At 38.3% G+C, this 23,003-nt stretch overlaps 1 protein-coding gene across 3 annotated transcripts in view; it reads right to left on the bottom strand.

Moving 5' to 3' along the window:
* Window positions 1-23,003, bottom strand: part of RSF1 (remodeling and spacing factor 1) — a 169,779-nt gene that overhangs the window by 55,990 nt on the left and 90,786 nt on the right. For all 3 annotated transcript variants that reach the window (XM_033862193.2, XM_033862192.2, XM_019948666.3), the window contains exons 3-4: window positions 17,667-17,759; window positions 16,119-16,324 (exon numbers count right to left, since the gene is read on the bottom strand). In XM_033862193.2, the coding sequence (XP_033718084.1) occupies window positions 16,119-16,324; window positions 17,667-17,759 (299 nt within the window). The remainder of the gene's footprint in view (window positions 1-16,118; window positions 16,325-17,666; window positions 17,760-23,003) is intronic.

Below are 23,003 nucleotides of genomic sequence, written 5' to 3'. Positions count from 1 at the left end.
AATTAACACAACACTGTAAATCAACTATACTCCAATAAAAAAAATTAATTAAAACCAAAAAAAAAAAAAAAAGGGGGGGGGGTTTGTAGAATTCTCCTGTGAAGCCATCTGGTCCTCTACAGGACCTTTTATTTTTTTAAATAAATTTGTGGGGTTAAAAAAAAAATATTTATTTATTTGGTTGTGTCGGGTCTTAGTTGTGGCAGTCAGGCTCCTTAGTTGTGGCATGTGCACTCTTAGTTGCGGCATGCATGTGGGATCTAATTCCCAGACCAGGGATTGAACCCAGGCCCCCTGCATTGGGAGCATGGAGTCTTAACCACTGTGCCACCAGGGAGGTCCCTACAGGACCTTTTAAAATAGACTGTGGATTCTAACAACAGTTCAGTTGCTTTGCCCTCCCTCTCTCCATTGTTTTCTTTTCTTTAAAACATTTCTTCACTGAAGCATATTAAATCAGATATATTCCTCCAAAATGCCATGTTCTCTTATGATCTCAGGTGTTTACATTTCTGTTCTCTTCAGTCCAAAGTGCATTTCAGACTAACTCCAATCATTATTTCAAAGACAAACACAGAATGGATAAACGTGGTATATCCATATAAGGGGGAATATTATTTAGCCATAAAAAGGAATGGAGTACCGATTCTTACTACATAGATGAACCTTGAAAATATTATGCTATCTGAAAGAAGCCAGACACGAAGGCCACATATTGTATGATTTTATGTATATACAGTGTCTAGAAAGGCAACTTAGGGAAACATAAAGTAGACTGGCAGCTGCCATGGGCTGGGGAAAGGGAAAATGGTGAGTAAATGCTAATGCACAGGGTATGGGGTTTCTTTGTGGGGTGAGGAAAATGCCCTGGAGTTAGATAGTGGTGATAGCTTCACAACTTTGAGAATATACTAAAAATCACTAAATTGTATTTTTTAAAAGTGATGGTGACTTGGACAAGAATGTAGTTATGAAAGGAATGAGGAACATTTAAACACTGGATCCATTTTGCATAGAGAGCTGACTGGATTTGCTGCAAGAATGGATGGGAAGTGAGAGAAAAAGAAAAGTTAATGATGTGCCTCCCAAGTTTTGGATCCAAGTAAACATGGATGTTCTTAACTGTGATGGGAGAAACATATTGAAGTGGAAAGGCTGGAAGCTCAAGTTATGGGCAGACTGACTGATGTTGACTTAATGGATTCTTAACTATCTGTACCTAAAGTTAATCTAGACTTGAGTGAAGTAGAACATATCATCCTAATTGTATAATATATATATAATATATATATGATTGGAATACATAATTATATATTCCTATCATATAATGTGGAATATGATTTTTCTTAGTCTAAGGGATGTTCAGAGTTAGAGTTAGTGGTAGGGATAAACCGTTCAGAAGCAATTGACCTGATAGCCCAATTCAATTAAAAAAAAAAAAAAAAAAAAAAAAGGGCTTCCCTGGTGGCGCAGTGGTTGAGAGTCCGCCTGCCGATGCAGGGGATGCGGGTTCGTGCCCCGGTCTGGGAGGATCCCACATGCCGCGGAGCGGCTGGGCCCGTGAGCCATGGCCGCTGAGGCTGTGCTTCCGGAGCCTGTGCTCCACAACAGGAGAGGCCACAACAGTGAGAGGCCGTGTACCGCAAAAAAAAAAGACAAAACAAAAACACAGCCAAGCATAGGTATCATCTGCCAAGTGTGGGTTAGGTATCTGGTTCCTCCATAGCACACTGGAGTGATCTCCATCACAGATCACATTTATGACACTATATTACCATTTACTATTTCCCTGTATCTTTCTACCACAATATGGAGAGCTTAGGAATGGCATCATGTCTTTGTACCTCCAGAGCACAGGACAGTTAGTTATACAGCAAGTCTTTAGCAAACACCTGTAATATATGATTCCAAGGTTTACCAATAATTTTCCATCTTTTTCATGCAAGTCCAAATTACTGAGTAGACAAAAAGGAGGATAACTGAGTATGACAGTATTCCTTAAGGGGGCCAAGAAACTGAAGGAAGGTATTAATGAGTGATATCAAAGAAGTTAACATTAGTGAGTGATCACTATGCTCCAGGAATTACTCCAGAAGCATTACATGAATTAATTCATATAATTCCAATATAATCTGATTAAATAGGTACTATTATTACCCCCATTTTATAAGACTAGGAAAGTGAGAACATGCAGAAAGGTACAGTAATTTGCTTATGGTCACAGTTAGTACATATTAAAGGCAGAACTGAATTATAGACAGTCTGACTTCAGAGACCATCTTTTCAATCACTGTGCTATATTAGCAGCATGTCTTGACAGATTTTCTAATTATGGGTTCATGAAAACTCGGTATACTATTTAGAAATCAGCTCTTTGAAAATGATTGTCAAACCACTATCAATACTTAAAATATTTTTATTGAGGTATAATTGACATCCATTGAAATGAACAGACCTTAGGTGTTCAGTTAATCAGTTTTGACACATGCATACATCTGTGTAATCCACACATCTATCAAGATAAGGAATATTACACATCAACCCAGAAAACTCCCCCCTGCCCTGTCCTCCTACTCAATCCCTCTCCTCCACCAAAAGCAAAAATGAATTACAGTTTTGAACACTGTAACCATAGATCAGTTTAGTTAATTCCAGAACTTAAAGGGAATAAAACAGTATGTACTTTTTGGCTTCTCACACATGATAATGCCTTTGAGACAAATCCACAGAGTTGCATGCATTATAGGTCATTTCTTTTTATTGCCTAGTAATAATCCATATATGGGGACCATTATGAACAAAGATGCTATGAACATTATTATACAAGGTTTTTTGTAAACATTTGGTTTCATTTCTCTAAGATAAATACCTAAGAGTGAAATCACTGGGTTATAGGGTAACAGTTTGTTTAACATTCGAACAAATGGCCGAAGTGTAAGTGGTTATACCATTTTACATTCCCACCAGCAAGGTGTTTAAGAGCTCCAGTTGGTCCACATACTTGCTAACATTTGGTACTGTAAGTCATTTTCATTTTAGTCATTCCAGTGGACGTAAAGTAGTATCTCATTATGGTTTAAATTGGGAATTCTCTGATGAATAATGGTATCAAACCAAATGGTATCATTTTTTCATGCGAATATGGGCCATATGTATATATCTTTACAAAGAAACTGTTCAACAGTCTGCATAAAACTTTATCTTTCTTAGCAGACCTAGTATAAAAGCACTTTCAGCAGTCGCTTTCTGATTTTGAAGAATCGCCTAATGAAGTCTGGTCTAAGATGTGCTAAAATTCTCTGATCATTAATAACCAATAACTACCACTTCATGGTATTCATATATTTTGCTCATCTTTTACATTCCTAAAGAAAATTGCTTGATGTATCCCCTAGCATAATATCACTTATAGCATGTTATTTCGTCAGACATAGAAAATATTTTTCTGTACTTTATCCTCTTTCATTGAGGACTAAAGTAGTGATGAAATAACTATAACAAATACTATTTTTTTCACAGCAATTATGTTTTGAACATTAGTTGAAATGAGTGGGACACTGGCTAGAGCTCAAACATTTTTGTTTGTTTTTTACATTTTTGTTTTTGAAACATAATACTTGGTTACGCCATACATAACTGCCGGTTTGATAGGTTAAAATGTTCAAATGTTGGCAATTTCATTGCCAATGTTGGCAATGTTGGTTAAATGAAACTTAATGATTTTTACTATTTTGTAAGTAACTTACTAAATCTAAGTGTTCAAACTTAAAATACAATTATATTTCAGTTAACCACTTCCTATCTCTCCATCTCATATACATTTATATTATAAATTTTACACACACAGGAATGGAAATTGCAGAAGTTTTAAAACTATGATGTTATAGCATTAAATTTAAAAAAAACTTAAGAACTTAATTTTTTTTCCTTTTTTTTTTGCAGTACGCGGGCCTCTCACTGTTGTGGCCTCTCCCGTTGCGGAGCACAGGCTCCGGACATGCAGTCTCAGCAGCCATTGGCTCACGGGCCCAACCTCTCCGAGGCATGTGGGATCTTCCCGGACCGGGGCACGAACCCGTGTCCCCTGCATCAGCAGGCGGACTCTCAACCACTGTGCCACCAGGGAAGCCCAAGAACTTAATTTTTTAAGAGCAGTTTTAGGGTCTAAGCAAAATTGAGAAGGTACAGAGATTTCACATGTATTCCATGGCCATGCACAGCTTCCTCCATTCTTAAGATTATGTTTGTTACAACTGATGAATCTATCCTGACACACAACTACCACCCAGAGTCCATAGTTCACGTTACGGTTACCCTTAGTGTGGTACATTCTACGGGTCTGGACATATATATACCAACACTCATCCATCATTACAATAGTATCAGACAGAGTAGTTTTACTGCTCTGAAAATTCTCTGTGCTTCACCGATTCATCCCTCATTCCTCTCTAAACCCTGACAACCACTGTTCTTTTTACTTTCTCCATAGTTTTATGTCTTCCAGAACGTCATATAGTTGAAATCATACAGTTAATTTCAGACTGCCTTCTTTCTTTTATTAATATGATTTAACCTCCGCGTCTGTTCATGGCTTGAAAGCTCATTTGTTTTGTTTTAGACAATATACCATCGTCTGGATGCACCTCAGTTTATCCATTTACCTACTGAAGGATATTCTTAGCTGCTCTCAAGTTTTGCCAAGTTAGGAGTAAAGCTGCTACAAACATTCATGTGCAGGTTTTTGTATAGACGTAAGTCTTCAACTTCTTTGGGCAAATACCGAGGAAGATGATTGCTGGATCATATGGTAATGTTTAATTTTGTAAGAAGCCAGCAAACTGTCTTCCAAAGTGGCTGTGCCATTTTGCATTCCCATCAGCGATGAATCAAAGTTCCTATTGCTCCATATTCTCACCAGCATTTGGTGTTATCAGTGTTCTTGATTCTGGCCACTGTAATAGGTGTCTAGTAATACCTCACTGTTGTCTTAATTTACATTTCCCTGATGAAATAGGACATGGTGCATCTTTTCCTGTGATGATCTGCCATCTGTCTGATAAGGTCTTTGGCCCATTATAAATCAGGTTGTTTGTTTTCTTACTGTTGGACTTGAAGAGTTTTTTGTATATTTTGAATAACAGTCCTCTATCAGATATGTCTTTTGTAAATATTTTCTGCCATTCTGTGGCTTATATTTGCATTATGCTGACACTGTCTTTCACAGAGCAGAAATTTTTTAATTTTAATGAAGTTCAGAATATCAATTCTTTCTTTCATGGATTGCACCTTTGGTATTGCATCAAAAAAGTTATCATCAAACCTGAGGTAATCTAGAATTTCTTCTATGTTACCTTCTTGGAGTTTCATAGTTTTGCATTTTACATGTTGGTCTGTGATTCATTTTGAGTTAATTTTTGTAAACGTTGTAAAGCTCTGTGTCTAGATTCAATTTTTTGCAAGTGAATGTCCAGTTGTGCCAGCACCATTTGTAAAGACTATCTTTTCTCCACTGTATTGCCTTTGCTCCTTTGTCAAATGTAAGTTAACTATATTTATGCGTGTCTATTTCAGTGCTCTTTATTCTGTCCCACTGATCTACTTGTCTATTCTCTTGCCAATACCACACTCTTCATTATGATAGTTTTATAGTAAGTCATGGACTCAGGTACTGTCAGTACTTCAACTTTGTTCTTCTACAACACTGTGTATTCTAGGTCTTTTGTCTATAAGTTTTAGAGTCAGTTTGTTGATATCCACAAATAAATTGCTGGGATTTTGATTGGGATTGCGGTGAAATCTACAGATTAAGTTGGGAAGAAGTAACATCTTGACAATATTGTGTTCTTGTCCCTGAACATGGAATAGCTCTCCATTTATTGATTCTTCTTTGATTTCTTTGATTAGAATTTTGTTTTCCTCGTATACACTTTTTCATATTTCGTTAGATTTATACCTAGGTATTTCAGTTTTAGGGGAGCTAATGTAAAGGTACTATGTTTTTAAATTCAGATTCTACACATTCACTGATGGTATATAGGAAAGGGATTGACATTTGTGTATTAACATTTTATCCTGCAACACTGCTATAATCACGAATTAGTTCCAGGAGATTTTTTGGTTGATTCTTTCAGATTTTCTACATAGAAAATGACGTCATTGGCAAGAAAAGACAGTTTTATTTCTCCCTTCTCAATCTGTGTATCTCTTATTTCCTTTTCTTAACTTACTGCATTAATTAGAACTTCCAGTATGATGTTGCAAAGGAATGAAGCGAGCAGATACCCTTGCCTTGTTCCTGATCTTAGTGGGAAAAACTTCAAGTTTCTCCTCATTAAATAGATGTTACATGTAGGTTTTTGTAGCTTTTTTTAAAAATAATTTTAAATTAAATATTCAGCTAACAAATCTATTAGATGCCCCTTAACTTTTGTTGAAAGCCAAGTACTGGAAATCCTCCAATTCTGATTAGGATTTATTCTCTGCCTCCATAGCAAATCAGGTTGTTTGTTTTTTGGGTTTTTTTTGGCCGCGTCACATGGCTCGCGGGATCTTAGTTCCCCATCCAGGGATGGAACCCGGGGCCCCAGCAGTGGAACTGCAGAGTCCTAACCACTGGAACGCCAGGGAATTCCCAATATATATATTTTTTAATCAAGGAAGTTTCCATCTCTTCCTACTTTACTAAGAGTTTTAATCATGAAAGGGTGTTGAATCTTATCAAATGATTTTTATGTATGTATTGACATGATCATGTAATATTTTCTTCTTTAACCTGGTGATGTGTGAAAACTGGTTTTCAAATATTGAACCAGCCTTGTATACGTGGGATAAATCCCACTTGGTCATGGTGTATTATACTTTTTATGCATTGTTGGTTTTAATTTGCTAATATTTTTTGAAAATTTTTGTCTTTATGTTCATGAGAGATACTAGTCTATAATTTTCTTTCTTTATAATATCTTTGTCTGGTTTGCATATTAAGGTACTACTGGCCTCACATAATTAGTTAGGAATTATTCTGTCTCCTTCTATCTTCTGAAAAAGACTGAAGAAAATCGGTATAATTTCTTCCATAAATGTTTGGTAGAATTCACTACTGAACCCATCTGAGCCTGGTGTTCCATTTTAGAAGGTTAATTACTGATCCAATTTCTTTAATAGAGACTTGTGCATTTTACCTATTCTTCTGTTGTGAGATTTAGCACATTGTCCTTTTCAATTAATTGGTCCATTTCATCTAGGTTATCAAATCTTTGCGAATCCAGTTATTCACAGCATCAGCATTCCTTTATTACCCTTTTAATGTCCATGGGATATACAGTGATGTCCTCTTTTTCATTTCTTTTTTTTTTTGCAGTACGCGGGCCCCCCACTGCCGCGGCCTCTCCCGTTGCGGAGCACAGGCCCCGGACGCACAGGCCCAGAGGCCCTGGCCCACGGGCCCAGCCGCTCCATGGCACGCGGGATCCTCCCGGACCGGGGCACGAACCCACGTCCCCTGCATCGGCAGGTGGACTCCCAACCACTGCGCCACCAGGGAAGCCCTCTCTTCACAAAGCCTTCCCCAAAATGAGAGACCTATATGGATAAAACGGTTCACTACATTTGTCCAAAATAGTACTAGTATGTCAAGTTAAAGCTAACTGAAATACCGTCGTGTCACAGGACACATTGAGAATCTATCGAAACAATGGTACTTCCCCGGAAAATACACACATTAATTACAACTAAGAGCTACTACTTAAAATATAAAGGATTCCAAAGGTGCATGAAGCTCATCTAGAGATGTCAGAGCTGTACTATTCACTACCATATTCCCCATTGCTCAACACAGAGCCAGTTACACAAGTAGGCATGTGATAGAAATCTATTAGTTTAATAAAATAAAGGAACATTAGTGTGACAATCAGGTGTTTAGAATTTGGCTTTAATTACCTGAAATCAGAGTCAAAAACCCAATGTTTCATTAATGATCCCAAATATTACTGCATATTTGGGAAAAGTTGCCTGGCAAATTTGCCCTTTTTTCTTCCTGCTGATAAATATTTCTTTTATAAAGAAACTAAGTTTCAATCTTTGGGGATAGAAGTTGTAAGAAAAGACAATAGTTTAACTGGGAGAAAAGGAACAAATTTTTATCAAGCATGTACTATGGCCCTAGTATGATTTCTCTTATAGTTCTCAGAACAACTTAACAGGGAAGTATTATCATCTTCATTTTAGGAAAGAGTATCAGAGAAATTAAGTAAGCTGCCTACAGATAAGCAAAGGAACCCAGATTCAAACAGTTATTAACTATAAAATCAATGCTCTTTCTCTCACATCATGCACCGGGGTATAAGCTACTTAAAACAGTGTAAACTAGAAGTTGTTTTAAGCGTGTATGACTGATTAATAATAACCATAATTTTTTTCTGCCATATGTTCTTCATCTACAAAGCAGAAGACAGGATGTCTTTAACAACTATGCAAGTTTGATATAGGAATTAGCAGTGGTGGTAAAACATAACGAACAGAACCCCATTTAATGTATGTTTTCATAGGGAAAGATGGAGAGTATATTTTATTTCAGGAACATTTTGTTGATCTTAATTTAGTAAATTAACTACATGGAAAACCATATTATAATATGAGGAAAGGATGCTTATAAAACAATCCCCCAACAGCTCATTTAATGTTTATCCTTAGGGCATGAAAGTTGAGCCTCCCTGACCCAAACAATTATTAGGAATTTCTACGAATTATCTCTTCGAAACATTAATAAATGACCACTGACAAAAAATTGCTAAATATGAGCAGAAACAAAGACGAGTTACAGTTAAAGGAGTTTTTCATAAGCCAGTGGATATATATCTATTACTTATCCCTACTGTAGTTATAAATCCCGATATTTTCAAACTTAATATAAATTGTGAGAATTAAAAGAATAAATTCTAAATAATTCATTACCAAAAACAGAAAATTGGACACACAAAGATTCTGAATAACAGTCCCAGTCACTTATCAATTTAAAAGAAAGTTTTATTTTAAGGTTTTACATTAAATGTTTCCATTCAAATATATTTGTCAGTACAAATATAAGAAATCAAGGTTTTTCGAAAAAGATTAGGGGAAAGGGTCCAAGATGTTGGACCACCAGAGACCTCCTGGTCCCATGTAATATTAATCAGTGAGAGCTCTCCCAGAGATCTCCATCTCAACACTAAGACTGAGCTCCACCCAACGGCCAGCAGGCTCCAGTGCTGGATGCCCCATGCCGAACAACTAACAAGACAGAAATACAACCCCACACATTAACAGAGAGGCTGCCTAAAGTCATGCTAAGTTCACAGACACCCCAAAATACACCAGCAGATAAGCTCTTCCCACCAGAGGAACAAGATCCAGCCTCATCTACCAGAACACAGGCACCAGTCCCTGTGCAAGAAAGCCTACACAAGCCACTGAACCAATCTAACCCACTGGGGGCAGACACCAGAAATAAGAGGAACTATGAACCTGCAGCCTGTGATAAGCAGACCCCAAACACAGTAAGTTTAAAAAAAATGAGAGGGCAGAGAAAACATATGCAGCAGATGAAGGAGCAAGGTAAAAACCCACCAGACCAAAGAAATGAAGAGAAAATAGGCAGTCGACCTGAAAAAGGATTCAGAGTAATGAGAGTAAAGATGATCCAAAACCTCAGGAAGAGAATGGAGAAAATGCAAGAAACATTTAACAAGGATCTAGAAGAACTAAAGAGAAAACAAACAGTGATAAACAATACAATAAATGAAATTACAAATACTCTAAAGAAATCAACAGCAGAATAAATGAAGCAGAAGAACAGATAAATGACCTGGAAGACAGAATAGTGGAAATAACTACCGCAGAGCAGAATAAAGAAAAAAGAATGAAAAGAATTGAGGACAGTCTCAGAGACTTCTGGGACAATATTAAATGTACTTACATTCAAATGATAGGGGTCCCAGAAGAAGAAGAGAAAAAGAAAGGGTAAGAGAAAATATTTGAAGAGATTATAGTCAAAAACTAGTCAATCAAGTCCAGGAAGGTCCAGGAAGTGCAGAGTCCCATTCAGGATAAACCCTAGGATAAACATGCCAAGAAACACATTAATCAAACTATCAAAAATTAAAAAAAAGAAAAAAATATTTAAAGTAGCAAGGGAAAAGCAACAAAAACCTACAAGGGAATTCCCATAAGGTTAACAGCTGATCTTTCAGCAGAAACTCTGCAAGCCAGAAGGGAGTGGCAGGATATATTTAAAGTGATGAAAGGGAAAAACCTACAACCAAGATTAGTCTACACAGCAAGGATCTCATTCCGATTCAACAGAGAAATTAAAACCTTTAAAGACAAGCAAAACTTAAGAGAATTCAGCACCACCAAACTTTACAACAAATGCTAAAGGAACTTTTCTAGACAGGAAACACAGAGAAGGAAAAGACCTACAAAAACAAACCCAAAACAATTAAAATGGTAATAGAAACATACATATTGATAACTACCTTAAATGTAAATGGATTAAATGCTCCAACCAAAAGACATACAATGGCTGGATGGATACAAAAACAAGACCCGTATATATGCTATCTACAAGAGACCCATTTCAGACCTAGGGACACATACAGACTGAAAGTGAGGGGATAGATAAAGATATTCCATGCAAACGGAAATCAAAAGAAAGGTGGAGTAGCTATTCTCATATCAGACAAAATAGACTTTAAAATAAAGACTATTAGAAGAGACAAAGAAGGACACTACATAATGATCAAGGGATCAATCCAAGAAGATAAAACAACTGTAAATATTTATGCACCCAACACAGGAGCACCTCAATACATAAGGCAAATGCTAACTGCCATAAAAGGGGAAATCGACAGTAACACAATCATAGTAGGGGACTTTAACACCCTACTTTCACCAATGGACAGATCATCCAAAATGAAAATAAATAAGGAAACACAAGCTTTAATATCAGTTAAGTCCATCTTTATCAGTTAAAGACGGACTTAACTGATATTTATAGGACATTCCATCCAAATACAACAGAATACACTACCTTCTCAAGTGCACACAGATCATTCTCCAAGATCATAGCTTGGGTCACAAATTAAGCCACAGTAAATTTAAGAAAATTGAAATCATATCAAGCATCTTTTTCAACAAATATGCTGTGAGACTAGATATCAAATACAGAAAAAAAAACTGTAAAAAATACAAACACATGGAGGCTAAAGAATACACTAAGAAATAACCAAGAGATCACAGAAGAAATACAAGAGGAAATCAAAAACTACATAGAAATAAATGACAATGAAAATACGACAACCCAAAACCTATGGGATGCGGCAAAAGCAGTTCTAAGAGGGAAGTTTATAGCAATACAATGCTACCTCAAGAAACAAGAAACATCTCAAATAAACAACCTAAATTTACACCTAAAGCAATTAGAGAAAGAAGAACAAAAAACTCCCAAAGTTAGCAGAAGAAATCATAAAGATCAGATCAGAAATAAATAAAAAAGAAATGAAGTAAACAATAGCAAAGATCAATAAAACTAAAAGCTACTTCTTTGAGAAGATAAACAAAATTGATAAACCATTAGCCAGACTCATCAAGACAAAAAGGGAGAAGACTCAAATCAACAGAATTAGAAATGAAAATGGAGAAATAACAACTGACACTGCAGAAATACAAAGCATCATGAGAGACTACTGCAAGCAACACAATGCCAATAAAATGGACAACCTCAAAAAAATGGACAAAGGCTTAGAAAAGTACAACCTACCAAGAATGAACCAGGAAGAAATAGACAATATGAACAGACCAATCACAAGCACTGAAGTTGAAACTGTGACTAAAAATCTTCCAACAAACAAAAGCCCAGAACCAGATGGCTTCACAGGCGAATTCTATCAAACATTTAGAGAAGAGCTAATACCTATCCTTCTCAAATACTTCCAAAATACAGCAGAGAGAGGAACACTCCCAAACTCATTCTACAAGGCCACCATCACCCTGATACCAAAACCAGACAAAGATGTCACAAGAAAAGGAAACTACAGGCCAATATCACTGATGAACACAGACGCAGAAATCCTCAACAAAATATCAGCAAACAGAATCCAACAGCACATTAAAAGGATGGTACATGAAGATCAAGTGGGGTTTATCCCAGGAATGCAAGGATTCTTCAGTATATGCAAATCAATCAATGGGATACACCTTATTAACAAATTGAAGGAGAAAAACCATATAATAATCTCAATAGATGCAGAAAAAGCTTTTGACAAAATTCAACACCCATTTATGATAAAAACTCTCCAGAAAGTAGGCATAGAGGGAACCTACCTCAACATAATAAAGACCATATATGACAAACCCACAGCCAACATCGTACTCAATGGTGAAAAACTGAAACCATTTCCTCTAAGATCAGGAACAAGACAAGGCTGTCCACTCGCACCACTATTATTCAACATAGTTTTGGAAGTTTTAGCAACGGCAATCAGAGAAGAAAAAGAAATAAAAGGAATCCAAATCGGAAAAGAAGAAGTAAAGCTGTCACTCTTTGCAGATGACATGATATTAAACATAGAGAATCTTAAAGACTCTACCAGAAAACTACTAGAGCTAATCAATGAATTTGGTAAAGTAGCAGGGTACAAAACTAATGCACAGAAATCTCTTGCATTCCTATACACTAACAATGAAAAATCTGAAAGAGAAATTAAGGCAACGCTCCCATTTACCACTGCAACAAAAAGAATAAAATACCTAGGAATAAATCTACCCAAGAAGACAAAAGACCTGTATGCAGAAAACTTTAAGGCACTGATGAAAGAAACTGAAGACAATACAAACAGACGGAGAGATATACCATGTTCTTGGATTGGAAGAATCAACACTGTGAAAATGACTATACTACCCAAAGCAATGTACAGAATCAATGCAATCCCTATCAAATTACCAATGGCATTTTTCACAGAAGTAGAACCAAAACTCTTAAAATTTGTACAGAGACACAAAAGACCCTGAATAGCCAAAGCAATCTTGAGAAAGAAAAATGGAGCTGGAGGAATCAGACACCCTGACTTCAGACTATACTACAAAGCTACGGTAATCAAGACAGTATGGCACTGGCACAAAAACAGAAATATAGATCAATGGAACAGGATAGAAAGCCCAGAGATAAACCCACACATATATGGTCACCTTATCTTTGACAAAGCAGGCAAGAATATCCAATGGAGAAGAGACAGCCTCTTCAATAAGTGGTGCTGGGAAAACTGGACAGCTACATGTAAAAGAATGAAATTAGAACTCTTCCTAACACCATACACAAAAATAAACTCAAAATGGATTAAAGACTTAAATGTAAGGCCAGATAGTATAAAACTCTTAGATGAAAACATAGGCAGACCACTCTATAACATAAATCACAGCAAGATCCTTTTTGACCCACGTCCTAAAGTATCGGAAATAAAAACAAAAATAAACAAATGGGACCTAATGAAACTTAAAAGCTTTTGCACAGCAAAGGAAACCATAAACAAGACGAAAAGACAGTCCTCAGAATGGGAGAAAATATTTGCAAACGAAGCAAGTGATAAAGGATTAATCTCCAAAATACACAAGCAGTTCATGCAGCTCAATATCAAAATCAAACAACCTGGGCTTCCCTGGTGGCGCAGTGGTTGAGAGTCCACCTGCCGATGCAGGGGACATGGGTTCGTGCCCCGGTGAGGGAAGATCCCACATGCTGCAGAGCCGCTGGGCCCGTGAGCCATGGCTGCTGAGCCTGCGCTCCACAACGGGAGATGTCACAACAGTGAGAGCCCCGCGTACCCAAAAATAAATAAATAAATAAATAACTCAAACAACCCAATCCAAAAACGGGCAGAAGACCAAAATAGACATTTGTCCAAAGAAGATATATAGACTGCCCACAAACAAATGAAAGTATGCGCAACATCAGGAATGATTAAAGAAATAGAAATCAAAACCACAATGAGGTATCACCTCACACTGGTCAGAATGGCCATCATGAAAGAATGTACAAACAATAAATGCTGGAGAGGGTGTGGAGAAAAGAGAACCCTCCTGTGCTGTTGGTGGGAATGTAAATTGATACAGCCACTATGGAGAACTGTATGGAGAGTCCTTAAAAAACTAAAAATAGAACTACCATATGACCCAGCAATCCCCCTACTGGGCATATACCCTGAGAAAACCGTAATTCAAAAAGAGTCATGTACCACAATGTTCATTTCAGCACTATTTACAATAACAGGACATGGAAGCAACCTAAGTGTCCATCAACAGATGAATGGATAAAGAAGACGTGGCATATATATATACGCTGGAATATTACTCAGCCATAAGAAGACACGAAACTGAGTTACTTTTAGTGAGGTGGATGGACCTAGAACCTGTCATACAGAGTGAAGTAAGTCAGAAAGAGGAAAACAAATACTGTATGCTAACACATATATATGGAATCTTAAAAAAAAGGTTTCTGAAGAACCTAGGGGCAGGACAGGAATAAAGACGCAGACATAGAGAATGGACTTCAGGACATGGGGCAGGAGGGGAAGCTGGGATAAGGTGAGAGAGTAGCACTGACATATATATACTACCAAATGTAAAACAGATAGCTAGTGGGAAGCAGCTGTATAGCACAGGGAGATCAGGTCGGTGCTTTGTGACTACCTAGAAGGGTGGGATTGGGAGGATAGGAGGGAGACGCAAGAGGGAGGGGATATATGTGTACATATAGCTGATTCACTTTGTTATACAGCAGAAACTAACACAACATTGTAAAGCAATTATACTCCAACAAAGATGTAAAAGAAAAAAAATTAATTTAGAGGGACTTCCCTGGTGGCACAGTGGTTAAGAATCCACCTGCCGGGCTTTCCTGGTGGCGCAGTGGTTGCGAGTCCGCCTGTCGATGCAGGGGACGTGGGTTCGTACCCCGGTCCGGGAAGATCCCACATTCTGCAGGGCGGCTGGGCCCGTGAGCCATGGCCGCTGAGCCTGCGTGTCCGGAGCCTGTGCTCCGCAACGGGAGAGGCCACAGCAGTGAAAGCCCCGCGTACCGAAAAAAACAACAACAACAACAAAAAAAAACAGAATCCACCTGCCAATGCAGGGGACATGGGTTCGATCCCTGGTCTGGGAAGATCCCACATGCCACAGAGCAACTAAGGCTTTGCGCCACAACTACTGAGCCTGTGCTCTAGAGCCCGCGAGCCACAACTACAGAAGCCTGCACGCCCAGAGCCTGTGCTCTGCAGCAAGAGAAGCCACCGCAATGAGAAGCCCACGTACTACAACAAAGAGTAGCCCCTGCTAGCCACAACTAGAGAAAGCCTGCGTGCAGCAATTAAGACCCAACACAGCCAAAAATAAATAAGTAAAATAAATAAATAAACGAAAGAAATTAAGAATAGAAAAAAAAAAAAAAAGAAAAAAAAAGAATAGAAAAAAAAGATCAGGGCAAAAAAAGTAGAATGTTCCTCAGATTTCTTCAGACCTCAGTAAAGAAATGTATGCACAGGAAAAACTGAAAATATAGTTAAGTGTCAGATGAATTAGCCACATTAATGAGTAATAAACAAATAATGCCTAATAGAAAACTATATAGCTAAATAAAAATCAAATAATGTTTTCCTGGGAATTTCCTGGCAGTCCAATGGTTAGGACGCTGGGCTTTCATTGCCGAGGGCATGGGCTTGATCCCTGGTCCGAGAATTAAGATCCCGAAGCTGTGCACCACAGCCAAAAAATATATATATAAAGTTTTTCTTACATTTCTTTCCAACGATGAGTTTCTGTGTGCATATTACCTATGCATCATTATTTTTCAGATTCCAGCTTTCCAAAGTACAAGGTATTTGTCCTGATATGGACCACACTGCTAAATATATTTATTTGACAAATAATTGAGCACCTGCTTTGGGTATTATGGTGGGCACTAGGCTAGGTCCTGGAAATTCCCAATCCCATAAAAAGAAAAGGATCACCCAGCTTTAGAGATTATATTGCAATAGAGAAGAGATCAAAGTAAGAAACATGCAAATAAACATTAAAAAAATTCCAATAAAAGATACCTGACGATGCACTTCCATGAAGAGCCATCTTGATCATCTTGTTCTTCTATATACATTCTGACATTGTGATCTTGATCCAACTGGTACCAGTACATGAGGCCATCTTTGTCACGGCCAATTGGCTGGAGACGCATGGTATCAGCATCCTCCTCATTGATAATATTCTTGAATTTGAGATTGTCATCAAACTGACACTCACAGAGGTACTGGAAAATAGTCATGACATGGTTTAAAATACCCCATAAATGTTTCTCCATGAAAATAAATGTGATATGTTCAACCAAGGAACAGATTTGGGGATAGGAGAAAGAATACTTTTAGTTTTATCCATCTTTCACTTTCCTCTCTCCCCTTTTGTACACTTATTTTACAGTAACCAACTTTAAAACATAAATTTCTAAGTTAACATTTAATTTTTGTATTACAGAAATTTATAGGTTTAACCCAACCAATGACACAAAAGTGAAGTTATATTTTAAAGCAATGAGTCTGTTTGTACTAAAGTTTCCCAAATTTGTTCATGGTATAAAATTTTCAATCACTCCTTCTCTCTTAAAGCTTTTAGATGAACTTCATTCTTGAAATGGCTATCTACTTTTGAAAGCTTGAGACATATACAGTTTTTAAGGAAGGCAGTCTTATTGATAACTTACTCAGCGGAATTCTCTTTAAAAAAAAAAAAAGACATCACCAAATTGGAAGAACTGATTTTTAATTAAAATTTTTGTGTATGATTAGTGTATAAAGTCAGATTTCTTCCCTGAACCTATCTGCCCAGGCAAATAATACATGACGTTCCTATCATAGCCTCTTTGCCTTTGCCTGTGGTGTCTAGGCCCGTAGACTCTCTTCTATAAAGGTAGTTTTCCCCTTCATTGTGCTGACCACATTGCTAATAATTAGGGCCAACACTCTGAAGCAAGCAAGGAGAAAAAGGGGAACTCAAACTTGAAAATAAATCTATACTTTGAGAAGACCTATTTTAATTAAGTAGGTTTGGTTATGTGAGACTTTTATTAAGTACACACTGGCATGCCCCATGTCATCTGGAAAACTAATGATCAAATTACTAATTTATAAATCAGTAAAAGATTAACCACAGTTTACCATATTTGTTAACAATGACTGTGAAGGCTGCAAATAATGCATAAAATTAATGTGGGGTTTACCCATTCTACTATTGTCCCTACAAGCAGAGATCATTAAACCCAGATATACTTGTATATTGAAAAATAACCCAAAACAGTAATTTAAAGAACAGTTTTATCACCAAACAATAAACAAGAAAAAGAAAAATCTATTGTCCTTTTCCGCTAACAGTGAAAATGTCTACTTGGGGACTTCCCTGGTGGTCCAGTGGTTAAGACTCGGTGCTTCCACTGCAGGGGGTGCAGGTTCGATCCCTGGTCGGGGAACTAAGATCTCACATGCTGCAGGCGTAAGCCCCCCACCAAAAGTCTACTTTCTAGTTATTTCCCAATTCAACCAGAAGGAGTCAAAAGTGAATTTTTTAATTAAAATAACTGTAACAAATAATAAATTTATTACCTTTAAGAGTGCTAACTTGCATTCAACACTCATTTCAAGATAGCCTTTCTTCTCCATCTCCCATGCCCAGGTGCTGTTAAACTCTTGACATATCTGTCAGAGAAAGTTAAAGTCTTAATACATAAAAGCAATTTAAATCTACATTGCTAGTTCTGTTGTACAATTATGTTAACAGTTTTGTTAATATATAAAGGAAAAAGTTTATACCAAACACAACTGAATCCAATCCCACCCTGAAATGCCTATTACTTAAATATACCAGAAATGTTTACTACTGTCTGATGATTGAATTTAAGGTAAGCAGTGATCCCTGCAGCTTTCTCCTCTGCTCTCAAGAATTTTATATACACTTTTGTGGCACATTTTCCCAAATGCAAGTAATTATCTGATTCCACCTCTCCAAACAGCCTAGAAGTTCCCTGACGGCAAGGACAATAGTTTATTCATCTCTATGCCTACAACAGAAGCAAGCTAAAAAAACCATGCCAAACTGTAGGCACATTTTTATTCAAGTAACTCTCCAACTCAAATCCTCCTAATTATGGGTAAAGATTCCACTGCTTGGCATTTGAGACCTTCTATAATGTGGCATTAACTTAAATTTCTAGGCTTCTCTTCTCATACAAACAGTGCAAGCAAACCAGAGACACGTTAAAAGGATGAGGAAAGAAGATCTGGATAACCATTCCACTTATCAGGTGATGCACCGTGGGCTTTATGACCTCTGTGAGCCAGTTTCCTCAGCAATAAAAGGGGAGCAGTAATAATACTGACCTTAAAGGTTGTGAAATAGGTATAAAAAATGATAAAAAGTACCTAGAAACTTCATGCTCTTTTTCCAATCCAAGGAACAAAGAGTATAATGAAGGCCAAGAGAGAAGAACCAATACAAGGCACAAAATTATCTGGGAGCTTGGGCAATTAGCTAGAAACACTGGCAGGAGAAAAACAAACAGGCAAGTGAAACTGCTTTATATAACCACCTCAACCTAGGAATAAGACCAGGCTGGCCCTCCTGGGAGGGCTACCCTTTTCCTCTCCTGTACCAGTGTCATCTTTTTTTTTTTTTTTACCAAGTTAGGACAGAATGCAGTATGGCAAGGAACTATATCATGGGGGATCTTCAAAGGCAAAAAGGAAGAATAAGCTCTCCATTCTCTGGAATACCATACTTCCTCTGACTGATAGCACTACATTTTGTAGAGAAAAAAAATTGAGATATACAGAATAAGGGAAATTTCTGGAATATTATACAAGGAAGACCTCAAATGATTATATTAAAACCTAAAGGTCAACATGTGAATAGACAGTTTGCCAAAGAATATATATAAATGGCCAATAAGCACAGGAAAAGACAGTCAATGTCCTTAGTCATTAGGGAAATGCAAATCAAAACCACAATGAAATACTACTTCATACCTGTTAGGATAGCTGTAATCAAAAAGAAGGATAGGGGCTTCCCTGGTGGCACAGTGGTTGAAAAACCACCTGCCAATGCAGGGGACATGGGTCCAAGCCTTGGTCCGGGAAGAACCTACATGTTGTGGAGCAACTAAGCCTATGCGCCACAACTACCGAGCTTGTGCTCTAGAGCCCACGCACCACAACTACTGAGCCCACGCACCACAACTACTGAAGCCTGCGCGCCTAGAGCCCATGCTCTGCAATAAGAGAAGCCACTGCAATGAGACGCCTGCTCACTGCAACGAAGAGTAGCCCCTGCTTGCCGCCAGCTAGAGAAAGCTCACGCAGCAACGGAGACCCAATGCAGTCAAAAATAAATAAATTAAATAAATTTTTTAAAAAAAGGATAATAGCAAATGATGGGAATGTAAAATGGTGCAGCCGCTTTGTAAAAAAAAGTTTAGCAATTCCTCAAAATGTTAACACTGAGTTACCACATGACTTAGCAATTCCACTCCCCAGTATGTACTCCCAAAAAATGAAAACATCACAGTACAATAGCCAAAAGGTGGGAACAACCCAAATTTCCATCAACTGATGAATGAATAAAATAATACATGGAATATAAATACAATGGGATTTTATGCATCCATGAAAAGGAATGAAGTAGTGATATATTGTACAGCACGGATGAACATCAAAACACGATGCTAGGGCTTCCCTGGTGGCGCAGTGGTTGAGAGTCCGCCTGCTGATGCAGGGGACACGGGTTCGTGCCCCAGTCTGGGAAGATCCCACACGCCACGGAGCGGCTAGGCCCGTGAGCCATGGCTGCTGAGCCTGAGCGTCCGGAGCCTGTGCTCCGCAACGGGAGAGGCCGCAACAGTGAGAGGCCCGCGCACCGCAAAACAAAAAAAACAAACCCCCCCCCCCCAAACCACGATGCTACGTGAAAGAAACCAGACATAAAAGGTCACAAATTTATGGAAGTTTGTATATGGAATTTCCACAGGAGTCAAATCCATATAGACAAAATTCATTAGCAGTTGCTAGTGGGTAAGCAGAGGGAGGAACAGACAGTGGTGGCTATGGGCAGATTTCGTTTCAGAGTAACAAAAATGCTCTATAATTATGATAGTGTTCTACAGTTAAGATAGAGCACATCCTTGTGAATATGCTTAAAAACACTGAATTGCATATTTTTAAAGAGTGAATCTCACGGTATGTGAATAATATCTCAATTTAAAAAAATCAGACAGAGGGACAGCCAACAACACAGAGCCAAGCATATGATTTGGATGAAGCATTTCTTGAGTGCTCTACTGTATACCATACCCCTAGAAGATGTAGGCTAAAGCTGAGTGTGGGGAAGTTCAGTTTCACCAAAGGGGCTGAGAATGACACAGCTCCAAAGCATGGCCGACAGCTCACAGCGTCAGACACCAAATATAGCTGAACAACTGTTGATTATCATTTACTGTGTGAAAGGGGAGGAAAGAGAAAGAGAGGTAGATATAGAGATAATTAAGATATAAGCCTCTGCTTCCTCACTACTTAGCTTCAATTTACTGAACTTCATTTACAATGCTTAGGGTGTAAAACCTCTGTTGTGCTGATATTCAGAGATAAACACGCTATTCATTTTCTGTTTCTTTAAGGGCAATGTAGACATACTACTGTGCCATTTGAGGTACTCCCCCCCTCACCAAAGGCACATTAATTAGATTTGCCCAAGTAGCCCTAACCTGTTGTTACCACGAAGTAAATACTGCAAATAAAACCTGCAAATAAAAAAGGTACTCTAAATGACACTTAAATAATTCTTATGCAGGACTATATAATCTCACCAAGAGTCAGCAAACTTTTTCTAAGGGACAAACAGGAAATAATTTAGGCTTTGTGACCATATGGCCTCTTTTTCAACTATTCAACTCTGCTGTTATAGTGCAAAAGCAGTCACAGAAAATACATAAACAAGTAAGCTTCACTGTATTACAATACCACTTTATAAGGAAATTTGAATTTCATATAATTTTCATATGTCAACCATTCTCCCAACCATTTAAATATATAAAACCATTCTTAGTTTTCAAGCCATACATAAACAAGCAGCAGGCCAGATTTGACCCAGGGGCCACAGTCTGCCTAGAGAACCAGAAATTAGCTTTGTTTATCAGAGACTGTCTAGACAGTTATTCTTGGGACCTTAAAGCAAGGGGATCCCTAGTAGACTGGTAATTCACATTAACTCCCCATGTTCCAACTTGATTCTAACCAAGCAGCCTTGTATCAATATATAATAATAATTTGGTTTTGCATGCAATTCCTCTTTAGAGAATGTTCCAATATCCAAAACATTCATATTTATCACCATAAGTTATAATTCCATAATACTGGTTTTAAGTTTGACTCTCTCTAAATGTAGTTAATGAGCGGTCACATCTTGTTGCGACCCCCTGTATGGTGCCTAAGGAACAGTCTTTCTAATACACACACAAAATCAAATGTCCCGGACCTGCAAGGCTGAATGCCATTCAGCCTGGGAGACCTCTTGGCTGGCTGCCCGCTATCACTCCAAAACTCCCTGTGTCTGTTCTTAACTTCTTCTACACAGAGAAAAACAAGGTTGAGGATGGAAAATAAAGGGGAGGGGGCGTGGGGGGGCATTTAAAAGTTCACATCACCTCAATATTTATAAGAAAGGTAGTTTCACATGATCTCAGTGAGATCATTAACATATTAATCTTAGATTCATATACACAATGGAAGTACCAGTAACTCTTCTCTTTTTGGCAGTTCGAAAGATAAGGCATTAAAAAGGAGGAGGGGTACAGAAAAACTGCAAAAACTCTCAGCATGAATACCCAAACACTTGCACTGAGAAAGCAGACCAAACTCTAGCATGGCTTCTATCAGCCTAAGGACACGTCCCTAGCCAACCCTGCTCCTCCCTCACTGCTGTCTAGAAAACTCAAGGTTGCCAAAAGAATTTATTGTTTGTTCCAGCCAATACCTGATCTAGGTCCCTCACCTCCTTTTTTTCTTTTTGGCATGCTGCGCAGCTTGCAGGATCTTAATTCCCCGACCAGGAATCGAACCTGGGCCACCGCAGTGAAAGCGCCAAGTACTAACAACGAGACTGCCAGGGAATTCCCCCATTAATTTTAAAAATAAACTTAAAATTGTAAATCTTTCCTCTGTCCCTCTGAGATGTGTATGTATCTCCTACAAGACAGGGTGTCCTCAAGGACCTGAAAGCCATTCCTTTTGTATGTAATCATCAGACTCTGTGGGAGGGTAGAAGTCTAGTAACTTGCATAGTTAGCAGGCACAAAAGCCCAAATCAAGCTAACTTTGACCAACTCTCATACCAGGTGTTTGTGATTTTTGAATTTCCCTAACCCTGCTTGACCCCTTTACTCCCTCATTACCATCTCCCCAACTCCCTCATTCTCCCTTTAAAACACCAGCCACCTCTGGGCAAATTGAGATTAAGCTCAAGCTCCATCTACTACTGTAACCGAGTAGGACCCCATGGGGCCTTCCCAGGACAGCCCTTTCCCCCATATCCTCTGCTTTAGCTCCTCTCTGAAGTACCTAGGTAACAGTATTTGATGCACATTTCCTGAGTTGTGAAAACCCCCCACCAAATGGAAGATGTTAACTACTTGATGACCATGAGCACATAGGCCCAGGCCTCCTGGAGCCTAAGGACTGATAATGTTAACCCCTGTGACTCAACCGTTCCCTCACCACCAGCCAAACAGAGAATTGTGCATGAGCTGATCACATACCCTGGGAACCCTACCCCCAACCTGGCTTTTAAAAATGCTTTGCTGAAACCCTTCGGGGAGCTCTGGGCTTTTTAGGGCTTGAGCCACCTGTCTACTTGCGTGGCCCTGCAATAAACCTTTCTCTGCTCCAAACTCCGAT

This window comes from Tursiops truncatus, chromosome 8, assembly GCF_011762595.2.
Source record: "Tursiops truncatus isolate mTurTru1 chromosome 8, mTurTru1.mat.Y, whole genome shotgun sequence".
NCBI lineage: Eukaryota > Metazoa > Chordata > Mammalia > Artiodactyla > Delphinidae > Tursiops > Tursiops truncatus.
The sequence above is the reverse complement of the archived record's forward strand: the minus strand, read 5'-3'. Positions and strand labels throughout refer to the sequence as shown.